Genomic DNA, 12265 nt, shown 5'->3' on the forward strand with positions numbered 1-12265 from the left:
TATTGGGACTATGTCCATTTTGTCTTGTCCTTGAAAGATCATGCCTGAATAAGGTACCCTTCTTTTTGACCTAGAAGTTCTCTCTTACTCTTTCTTTCAGCTCAGTTGTGGCCAGAATGGGGAATGTGGGAAACTGACAAAATGAGCCTTAGTTCTCACTACATGAAAATCTTTTCACCTGCCTTTTGGATCTCCCAACACATACCCAAGTAAATGGACATGGCTTTTCTTCAGGGCCTGATAGCCATGAGCTTCCAATGGATTCACAGCTCCCCCTGAGTGTGAATGATGTCTCTGCAGCTTTCTCATCCCTGGCTGACCTGGGCAACAGAACATTTTCACCTTATTAGAACTGGCTTCCTCTTCTCAGAAAGTTTTACAGTTCTTCCATGTAGATTTCAAATATTTCCATTGCTGTTAACAAAGAAAAAAGCTTTCTTCTACATTTAGCTATTGAATCGCCATGTCTGGATGTTTGGAAATTGAGCAGTATTTAATTTCCATCCTCGGTTTACCAATGGCGTTTAAATTGTTATGATCACAGCAATAAAACCAGAAGTACTTATTAAGCCTTTAACTGGAATAGAGTTTCTACCTGGTGTTTCATAAATGGTCACAGTTCCATTCATTGTCCTCCAAATATCATAAATTATTCTGGGATTGTAAACATCCTCTTGTCTGAGTACACTTTCAGCCTATTGTATTCCTATTGACAAATTTCCAGTTTCACATTGTTCAGTCATTTCTCAGTGGATGAAAGACTTCTGTTCATGTCAGACCAAGAATTCAGAAAGCCTCCTGTGCCATAGGACTTGGCCTTGGATCTATCATGAAGCCATCTTTCGAACCAACAGAAGCCACCTCGCTGTTAATTAATGTCTTGTCATGTTAAATCTAGTAGTGTAGATAGACTGCACCTACAAGGTATTTTATGGCAGGAAGGCTAACTGATGCACTGTGTATGTTTATGGATACTTTTTGTTTTGTAGAATACAAAAAGGCACGACAGGAGATCAAAAAGAAATCATCAGATACCCTAAAACTACAGAAGAAGGCTAAAAAAGGTAATTTGAGATGTTCACCTATGATGTATGAAAGGGGCCTGTTCCCAAAAACTGCAATTTGTACGCTTAATGTTACAAATGCAAAATCCCCTCTGAGCACAAAATACCTTTTTATGTGGTCTGTTAGTTTTAACAGTGCTGCGGTGTTGCCAACCCTGGGTCCTCGCTGCATGAGATTCCCTTTATGTAATGGGAGGAGTAAATCGCTTTCTAGCATTTAATTATGTTCAAGCTATCATGCAAATGCTGAGTAGTAACTATTAGAGGTCTACAGTCCAAAAGTTTTGTTTTGTTTAGTTTCCCATCTTATTTTATTTTATTTTTTTTTTGTTACACAGTCTGCCCAAAATGTTGGCCAGAGCTGCACCTGTCACTCGGTTCAGGTCACAGTAATTCAAGATTAAACACTGGTTTGCAATTTGCCATCATGCCAAGCACATATAGGGGTCCTATTACTAAGGTAAGCTAACTGATTTAGCACATGCTAAATGCTCAAGGTGACCATTATTTTCCTAAGGGCATCTTAGCATTTAGGGCTAGATTCAGTAAGCAAACTGAGCCCTTTGCGATCCAATTTCCCTCCAAACCGATTCACTAACCTCTCCTCCAATCCAGTCCCGATCCATGCATGCAAATGAGGGGAATCGGCATGCAAAGCAGAAAAGATGCGATTCACTAAACTTATCAACTGGCTGGCTGATCAAAAAACTAGCGACTGGTGAGGACCAGTCTCTTATGCTAAAAAACCCGATTCTCCTGCTCTGGCCTTTCTGCTCTCTGCCCTGATTCTCCTGCCTGCCGCCCTGCTCTCTGCTCTGATTCTCCTGCCTTCCGCCCTTCTTCTCTGCCCTCAGCCCTGATAAGTGCCTGCCCCGATCTCCTGCTCTCAGGCCCGAATCTCTCCTGCTGCCCTGACTCTCTTGCCCTTCCCTGCAGTGCAAGCCCTTGGTTTTAACCCGCAGGCTTAAAGCGGGTTAAAACCATGGGCTTGCAAAAAAACAAAAATCTTTCCTACTGAGAGCATACGCAGACCATCTACAGGTAAGGAAGATGGTCTGCGCATGCTCAAGGATCGCTCTTTAACGATCCGTGTAGTGGATGGGGGACGTGCCAACGATTGTCCCCATTTGCATGCAGGCCTTTAGTGAATTTGTCAGCCTGCATGCAATCAGGAACGGATCAGACACGGAAAGGAGGTTAGTGAATCTAGCCCTTAGTGTGCACTAATCATTAGCACTTCACAAGTCTGTTAGTTCACCTTAGTAAAAGGACCCCATAGGCAGTAAAATATGACAGTCTTGGAACAATATATGATGAAACCAAAACTATTGTTAACAGTATTTAACCCTTTATTTGGCATTGTTGCTCAGAAGCAACATGTGTTTTCTATGGCTCTTATGGGAGATCTGCATCTCCAATACTTGGCACCGTTGCTCTCGTTCAAGTTTTATAAAGCAGCCATTTCACCATCTGCCAATTAAAAGGTTAATTTGCTAATTTCAACATTAAGATATTTCCTCCCCCCCCCCCCCCCCTTTCCGGTACACAGCACCCTCACTTGTAGCACATGATAATAACGCAGACTTTACCTTCATCGGTCTTTTGCCCACCAGTGGCTTTGGTTCCCAGAGAAATGTCGCTAGCGTTCACTATTGTATGATAAAATGCCCTACTGAATAATAAGTTGCACTATTTGAGTAACGGTGGACTCAATTGATAAGACAGGGAAAAAAAAAAAATCAAAATTTGGGGGGTTTAATTAGAGAATGACACTGTGACAAAATTCATCACCGTTCCCGTGGATAACTTCAGGAAACCATCCCTATGTCATTCTTTAGGGAGAGAAGGAAGAATCGCAACCACCAACGCTCAAGCGTTGCATTCAAGAATGCTGGTGTGGAAGGACTGAGGTTGAGCCAGACACTAAAGACTGACACAGTATCGTTTCCTGCTGTTATCCATGGGGATGGGAATGGTGATGAATTTTGTCATCGCGTCATTCTCTAGTTTTAATTTCTGTTCTGGCTTTGAAACGGCATGAGAAATAGCATTGTCACTTCCATTGTTTCAAATGAATGCACGTCTCTAGTAATTGTAGACGGTGTTGTTACAAGTGTGTGTTATACATTGTTGTGTTCCTCTAATGGCTCGTGCAAGGGCACCTGATGTAGGAAGCAAACATTCCTGGCGCTGCTTTAATCTCTGCGATGTGTTCAGGAGTGACCATGAATAGCTGAAAGGCCAAAAAAGCCTGCTGAAACAATCCATTTCAAATTCTTGAGGCTATTTAAATTCTTCCGCGTCTAATGATCCATTTTTTCCTTTCATATTCCTATACACTTCCCCCTCCCCATTTGCGGTTTCAGCAATCGCGATTTCACATATTCGTGATTTTTTGGGGAGGGGGAAAAAAAGGGGAAAAAACACAGTTTAGCCTTCCCCCCGGTGTCCCGGCCTTACCTGGTGGTCTAGCGGGCTTTTGAGGCAGGAGCAATCTTCCTACTCTCCTGACCCCTGTAGATCGCCAATAGGAAATGTCTGTGGGTAGTTCCCATCATAGTCTCGAGAGACTACGGGAACTCATGGCAGCTATTTCCTATTGGCGATCTGCACGGGGCAGGAGCGTAGGAAGATCGCTTCTGCCCCAAAAGCCCGCTAGACCACCAGGTAAGGCTGGGATGCCGGGGGGGGGGGGGGGGGGAAGGCAAGAGGGAGGCGGGGGTGGGTCAGAGCCAGACCAGAAGATATTCTCAGTATTTCACCATTCGCGGTCTGGCTCTGCCCCTATCCCCCGCGAATCCGGAGGGAGAAGTGTATATCAGGTTTGATGCTATGTTGTACCCTTATGAAAAGGATATTTTTATTTTGTTATTTGTGTATTTCTTCCTCAATTGCCAGGTTACTGTCAGCCCTCTGCTCTGTGGTTGAATGTGGGGGGGAAGGTAGCAGAGGGAAGGGAAATATATGCTATGTCCTGGGCTTTATTTATTTCTTTCATTTTCTATCCTGTCTTTCCCAAAGAGCTCAGAGCGGGTTACAGGCTAGCATACATAATATAAGGTTAACAGGTCTCGATTTGCCATAGTTAATAATACAAGCTTTTGTCCATTACAAGTTTATTCTAACTCGACACATTGCCCCAGGTACATTAGATAGATTGTGAGCCCGCCGGGACAGACAGGGGAAAATGCTTGAGTACCTGAATAAATTCATGTAAAACCATTCTGAGCTGCCCTGGCAGAACAGTATAGAAAATTGAGTAAATAAATAGTGTGAAAAGTTTCATCCTCTGATAACCAGAGCTGGTATTGTGACATCATAATGCCTCATTCCATCACTGCCTAAGAGCCAACCTCAGCAGTGATGTCACAATGGCTTGATTGTCCTCCTATACTTGGCTCACTTTGACTACATTTTGATTTCTAGAGTGGTGCAGTGGTTAAAGCTACAGCCTCAGCACCCTGAGGTTGTGGGATCAAACCCTGTGCTGCTCCTTGTGACCCTGGGCAAGTCACTTAATCCCCCCATTGCCCCAGCTACATTAGATAGATTGTGAGCCCACCGGGACAGACAGGGAAAAATGCTTGAGTACCTGAATAAACTCATGTAAAAACCGTTCTAAGCTCTCCTGGGAGAACAGTATAGAAAAATTGAATGAGTTGATACCAATATCCATAATATACAGTTTACAGGTTAAATTGGTCATAGTTACAGTTTTCAATACAAGTTTTTATCCTAATGGGACACAGATCGAGGATCTTGTATCAATATACGTTTCTTTCTAATCTGTCGGTTGTGGACGGGAATTTTGGTTGACGTATGTTTTTATTGCTTTGTTAAAGCTGAGGCGTCCTTCAGGGGATTTAAACTGTGGGGGCAGTGGATGCCAGTGGGTTGGTATGAAGTGAAGGTAGGAACGTCGTTTGGCGAATTGCAGTTGAAAGGCACAACCAGGGGGGCATTTCGAGGCTTATTTCATCCTGGAAGCGGAGGGACCTGTTCGGCACGTATGGAGGAAGCTTGGTCGTCACGTAGCCTGGCGCCATGTCGTGTAAGGATTTGATCACTAGCATCAAGCCCTTGAAGATGCGACGTTCGGCTTCTCGATCAAATTTCTTTAATTTTAGAAACCAAGCTTCTGTTGACACACAAAGGTAGTTGCATAAAAAGCTAAGCTGTGTGACAGACTTTTATTTTGAAGAATTTGCCCACCTGTTAGTTTTGCACCTCTGGACCAATAGGTGAGATCAGACAGCAGGCAGGGGATAAACAGTTGTTGCAAATTAGATGCATTCTATAGGTCTTATAGTACAGGAAGCATAGTCGAGCCAGTGCATTAACTGCCCTGTTGCTGTGCCTTGGGGCGCTTTTATGGATGGCATGTCCCCTGCCCAGGATGCAATTCTCTTAACACCCAAACTTGCTCATTTTTTTTCTTCAGTGGTGGCAAGCAGTAGTACTTAGGGAAGGTATAGGCGATGCCAGTCTTTGGAATTACCAATCTGTTTAGAGTTTCAGGATATCTCTAACAAATAATGAATATTTAGAGTCTTGCCCACACACTGCTTTAATAGAATGCAAATTTATTAGGGTTATCCTGAAAACTTAAAACCTATCTGGGCCCCTGGAAAACCTGGGTTGCTCACCCTCCCTAACTCAGGGGAAGTGTATAAGGAACGAGGCAATGTAGAGTTTCCCATTCATTGTCAGCCCCTTAAATTCCTGACTACAGTGTACTAGGCAAGGAGGAAGGGGAAATAACCAATTATAGAGGGGAGGAAACCCTAATGGTTAGAGCATCTGTGTGAGAACCATGGAAGCCCAATTCAAATCCCACTGCAGCTGCTTGCAATTTAGAGCAAGCCGCATAACCCTCTGTTGCCTTGGGTACAAACTTATAATGGAAGTCCTCTAGGTATAGAAAAGTTCCTGCTCTATCTGAACATACTGCACCTTGAGATACAACAGAAAAAGGCATCGGCTAAATCCAAAATCCCTTCCATTTCCTTCATTTTTTAAGAGCCAGTTATATTAAAACCTCCATAGCATCTTGTCAAAGTACGAATAGCCTTATTGGGTCAGACCAATGGTCCATCAAGCCCAGTAGCTCGTTCTCACGGTGGCCAATCCAGGTCCCTAGTACCTGGCCAAAACCCAAGGAGTAGCAACATTCCATGCTACCAATACAGGGCAAGTAATTTTGCATTGAGTGAAATGGTAGATCTTTTGTTCTAGTGCTCTAAAACATTATAATAAACAGTGAGACATTACCTTTCTCTGCACATTTTCATATTTTTATATACCTCTGTTATATCTCTTGTCGATTGTTTCCTCTCAAGCCATGGCTAAAGTCATTGTTTCAGTTTTTCTCAGAGGTTGGTCTTTTACTTTCTGCAAAATTTAAATTTGCAGCAAGTAGGAGACAGAGGAGAAGGTAAACTATTTTCCTTGACTGTTTTCTTCTTGAACACATCTAGAAATCCTACCTTATTTGGTAGTTAGGCCAGTGTATCCCAGAATGCACTGAGTGAGGCTGGGCAACACCGTTTTGGATGATGGAGGGAAGCATATCTATTCCCTATTCCCTTCAAGCAAAAATGTTGGGTTAGGTGGAGGCTGGACGAGGTCTACCCTAGGTAACTATGGATCACACTGGCTGTGGGGAGGGGTTCTGGCCTATCAGTGTTCCATTGAAATTCCTTGCCGAAGAATGTGATGAAAGCAGTTAGCTTAGTGGGGTTTAAAAAAAGGTTTGGATAATTTCCTAAAACAAAAGTTCATAAGCCATTATTAAGATGGACTTGGGAAAATCCACTGCTTATTGAGGCCGGGGTCATTTTCAAATTTGGGTTGCTATGTTACAAGGTGGTGTTTGGCCTTTCAGCCGATTATCTCATGGACCATTTTGTACTGGCCACCTCAAAATGCTCCCAATGAATTTTGACATTCTTTGCCTTTCCTTCTGTCCGGGACCGTCGATACAAAAGGTACTTCAGCAGATTATTTTGTTTTCAGGTAGCAGTCAGACATAAAGAATTAAGCCAGTTAATAGCTAGTGCAGCATCCTATAAACATTTCAGAAAGCTCTTGAAAACATACCTATTCGATAAATCCTTATAAGAGATGATCTGTATTGAACAATTTTGAATTGTAATTTCTGAGAATGTCCCAGCTTATTTAAGTTGTAAACCGCATAGAACTGGAAGGTAATGCAGTATACAAATGATAATGTAATGTAGGAAAAGCATCATAAAATCTGTTTTACGCCTTGGGATCTTGCCAGATACTTGTGATCTGAGTTGGCCATCACAACCCATATGTTAGGATTTTGTCTAGTTTTTTGTTGGTTTGTTTTTTGGGGGGAAGGGTCTACTGAACCACCAGGGCTTTTTCTTAGGTTTGGAGTCAAGGGGGGGATTGGTCAATTGTGAGTGGGGTCGAGGGGATCAGTCCCCTTCGGGATCCACTGGAGGGAGGTGCGAGAGAATGCATGAACATCTAGGGCAACTCTGGACCACCCGGGAGCTACCCGAGGCCAAGCAAGAGGTGCATCTGAGGACATGGGAAGTGGGTTCACCCACACCCCCATTTTCCTGATGTCAGAAGCGGCACCTATTTGGGTGGTGCCACTCAATGTGCCACTTAAGGTGCAAGCCAAAGGCATACTTTTTAGCACTCTGCACAGCAAATTGCAGTCACAATAATCTAATGACACTTAAATATATGCTACTTAAACACAAAGAAATATGATGAGAATATGATAGTACGACTAGTTAATGCTACTAGGCCAATTAATAGAACAATATTGAGTAGAAATATGCCTAACATTGGGCCCTTTTACTAAGGAGCGCTAGCCGTTTTAGCGCGCTCTAAAACGGCTAGCATGCCTTGATAAAAGGGCTCCATTGTCACCAATAGAATCCATTTAGAACATAGGACAAACTTTTTATATCCCTTTGTTATATTTTTTAAATGGAACGGTTCATGGCATATGATAATGCCACGAACTGTTCCATTTTAAAAATATAACAGTTTTATTTGGTATAGAAATGAGAGCAAAGAAACAAATATCATCTAATAATAACAAATTATTGTTAATTTTAACTGGTATTTCCATTCAACAGATCACTTATAATTGGAAAAATTGGAATGGACTTAATTATTGTTTCTGGTAGAATTCAGTTTGTCATATATATAAAATGGAAAGGGCGTTAGCTGTGCAAAAAGGGAGTTTTAACAAATTTCAAGAGGTGTGAAGGCCATTTATGGTTTATTGTAAAGATTAAAAATATTCTTCCCTGAATAATAAAGTTTAAAACATTAAAGGGGGTGGGGGGAGGGTACTTTTGAATATATCTTGAATAAATCATCTTTATAAATGTGTAAGGGAGGGTGATATTTTATTTTATAAGGATTAATTATAAGATGTCAGTTGTTTTTGAAAGTTAACTTATTATATGTATTTATTGTACTTGATTTAAGATTTGAAATGAATAAAGATTTTTTAAAAAAAAAAAAAGGGAACGGTTCATGGCCATTTAGCAGGGAAGTTACAAGAAATTTTTGGATGTGTGGGAGCCATTAACTAAATACTGTAAGTACTGACCTCTTTAGATGTGCTTTTAACATACACATCCGGTGGGGGAGGGGGGTACGTTTTGAATTGATTTAAGAGGGATGTTTAGATATTTCTTGTAAGTATTTATTGATTAATAGGTGGAAGGGGGGGTGAATAATTTTTTGTTATAAATTCTTGTAAGTTAAATGTGCTTTAATTTTAATATTCTATGCAAGTGTATTAATTATAGTGCACAGCTGTAGTTAAAAAAATTAAATTAAAAAAAAAAAGAATGAATACTCAAGATATCTCAAATCAAACCTTTTTAGGCAGATAGATTTTAACTGGTAACAGATCCCAAAAGAAGAAAATCAAGAGAGCAGACAACCACAGTGTGATAAATAACCTTAGAACATAAAAGTAGCATTTGTATGTAGACACTTCAAAGTGTGTGTGTGTTTGGAGGGGGGGGGGGGGGTCCTGAGAAAGTGGTTTAAAATTTTTAAATGTTGTATATGTTTTGCATTAACAATGTGCCTGTATTTGAATGAAACATAGCACTTCACTTGCAATTAAGATATAGTAACCCGTTTAGCTGCTTACATTTTTAAACTTATCTTTTCATCCTCTTTTACAAAGCCGTGTGGCAACAACCCCAAAGCCCTTTAAATCTCTATGGGCTTCGGGGCTCTTAGCGCAGCGCAGCTGCTAGCGCTTCTTTGTAAAAGAGGCCATTAGTCTGTATTTGCCCAGAATTCAAAAGCACTTTTGCAACTGACAGCATAAAGCCTTTACATCACATTACATAAATTCTTATATACCACAACTATCTTGCAGTTCAGTGTGGTTAACAGCTAAGAGATACTAACCATTTAAGTATGATCATAATAACCCACTTGTTTGGTAAATATTTTGATTAGTTTTTCAGCGATCTTCTAAAGACTAGATAAGAGGTTGAGATTGAAATATAAATATTGACTTGCTTGTCCCACATAGCTGCCAAATATGCCAAAGTTTTTCTAAGAAATCGTTTATAAACATATCTCTGTGCAGAAGGAAAGTCAAAAAAAATTGTATTACACACATGTGTTTTCTAGTAGTAAAATTGAAGCGATCCAAAAAAATCACTGGCATAGTTACTCTGAAGTATTAAAGACTGTTAATGTTCATAATAATTACGGAGTCTGTTTACCAAAGTGTGGTAAGTATTCATCATGTGAATTAGTGTGCTATAACAGTTACTGCCTGGCTGCAACATTTACCAAATGCTAATTTGAGATCGTGACTATTAGTGGTAGTATTGCAAGACTACCACTAGGAGTCAGAGAAGCAATTTTGAACCTAGGCCAGCAACAGGGCAGGAGTATCCTGGGATTGCACCTGCCCCACCAGTAACCCCCAAGGACACCCTTAGTAGGTTCGCAGGGGATTGAAAATAGGATGAGGGATGGAAGGAGACTCATTGTGGATTGGGATACTGCTGGGGAAGCATCTCTTTTTTGAGGGAGGGGGAGCAGTTAAAGTATCAGACCACTGTGAATGAATTGATAGATAGCGCAGATGCATTTTCAATGCAGTAATTGTCAGCCCTGTGCATAACATATTTTAGTAAATGGGCTCTTAGGTCCCATTTTGTAGTAAAATAATGCATGCAAAACCAGTAACTATCCCTATACGTAAGTGACCAAAGTTATCCATTTTAAAGACAGAGTGGGATGTGGAACATCCAGGGGTGAGACTAAAAGTTATATTAGAAAGCAGTGACATTTAGCCACTTTATTTCTAACCTATGCAAATATTCAAATCTAAATGCATAAATGTCAGGAAACATTTTTCAGCGTTCAAACTTGAATGCGTAGTTTTGAATATTTACATAACGCTAAATAAATAGCTGGTTGTTTTGCTAAATATTGACTTTTCTATTCTTTTTAAATGCTGACCCTAGAGATAAGTTAGAATACTACAGCATCAAAACAAATACTGCATCTGAAATCTGATAGTAATAAAGACTAGGGAATATAAATACATCAGAAGTTTGATTATTTCTTTTGTGCCAATTTTTGTATCCTGTAATTTCTTGACATGCTCCCCTTGCTGCCAGCTGATGCTCTGGGTAAGTGCACTGTGCTGTCTCCTGGTGGCTAGTTATATCGTGGTCTTTGCTGTATATGGTGTGTGGTCTCTGAAAATTGTATTGGCTTCATTCATGATCACTTAAATTTAAGAAAAGCAGCTTCTAGTCACAGTAAAATCTTCCAGACCTGAAAGTTTTTCTCTTTTTTTAAAAATATTCATAGGTATATAACACAAAAGCTCAATAATTTTTGCAACCCTAGTTGTCACCGTCCTTTGGAAATAGAGGGGTCCTTTTACTAAGACGAGCTAACCGATTTAGCGCACCTTAGTTAAAGGACCCCATATTTATTTCTATATATACCACTGCGTTTAAAGTTCAGGCACCACTAGTCAGTAGAGTGGACCAGTAGAGTGGGCAGACCTGATGGGTTATATCTGCCGTCATCTTCTATGTTTCTAAATTGTACATTCTGGCGAATTCCTTAAATGAATAGAATCTGGCACAACCTCTACATCAGTGGTTCTCAAACCTGGTCCTGGAGGCACCCCAGCCAATCAAATTTTCAGGATATCCACAATGCTTCCACTGCATGCAAATCCCTCTCATAACAATTCTTACTATTTATTTGCAGATTTTAACAGATTGAATAATTTTTTAAAAATGAATAGGGAGTACAGATAAATTTTGGATACCCTCCGAGTTGATTCATTACTACTTTTTATTTTTTTTTTTTAATAGTTAGTTAAAATGCTTAAGAAGTTCAATGGTTTCTTAAGTGTTCAGTTGGTCTTGTGAAGATACTTCTGTAATTCAGCAAATACTGTACTCTTGACTCCTCTAACCTCTCAGCTTGTGATTGTTTTGTCTACTTTCAACAACCATGAGTTTCTTTAAGCAGCTGTCTGAGCATTGAAAAATTAAGACAATTCATGCTTACAGAGCAGGGAAAGGTTATGAAAAAATATCTAAATAAGAATAGTCAAACTGGGTCAGACCATTGGTCCATCTAGCCCAGTATCCTGTTTCCACAGTGGCCAATCCAGGTTATAAGTACCTGGCAAAACCCCAAATAGTAGCAATTTTCATGCTACCGATTCTAGGGCAAAGGTGGCTTCCCCCATGAATGTCTCAATAGCAGACTATGGACTTTTCCTCCAGGAATTTGTCCATACCTTTTTTTTTTGTTTGTTAATTTTAGCTGTCAAAAACTAAAAAAATATCCAAAGAGAAAAAAATCCAGAAGAAACCAAAAGAAACTCTGTGGAATGACGATGTTCCTTAATGGAATTTATTTGAAAATGTCAAAAGGTACACTAAAATCATCCACATAAAAGTAAGATAATCCACATAAAAGCCTTAAAGGACCTAGTCAGCTAGGGATGCAGGACCCGACACGGTCTGCGTTTCGACAAAAAGTCTTCTAGCTGTCAAAAATGTTACAACATGAAAATTAAATGGAAACAAGCAAGATTTGGAAGACCAAGACACAATCTGATAGAAATGCTTGAAAGCTGCTCATATCTTCAAAACAGATCACTGTAAACAACCTACATGAAAGTGTTAGCC

At 40.3% G+C, this 12265-nt stretch overlaps 1 protein-coding gene across 9 annotated transcripts in view; it reads left to right on the plus strand.

Moving 5' to 3' along the window:
* The window catches only part of MTSS1 (MTSS I-BAR domain containing 1), a 359179-nt gene that overhangs the window by 271873 nt on the left and 75041 nt on the right, over nt 1-12265 (plus strand). For all 9 annotated transcript variants that reach the window (XM_033932873.1, XM_033932871.1, XM_033932872.1 and 6 more), the window contains exon 6: nt 990-1064. In XM_033932873.1, the coding sequence (XP_033788764.1) occupies nt 990-1064 (75 nt within the window). The remainder of the gene's footprint in view (nt 1-989; nt 1065-12265) is intronic.

The sequence above is a fragment of the Geotrypetes seraphini genome, chromosome 2 (genome assembly GCF_902459505.1).
Source record: "Geotrypetes seraphini chromosome 2, aGeoSer1.1, whole genome shotgun sequence".
NCBI classification, from domain to species: domain Eukaryota; kingdom Metazoa; phylum Chordata; class Amphibia; order Gymnophiona; family Dermophiidae; genus Geotrypetes; species Geotrypetes seraphini.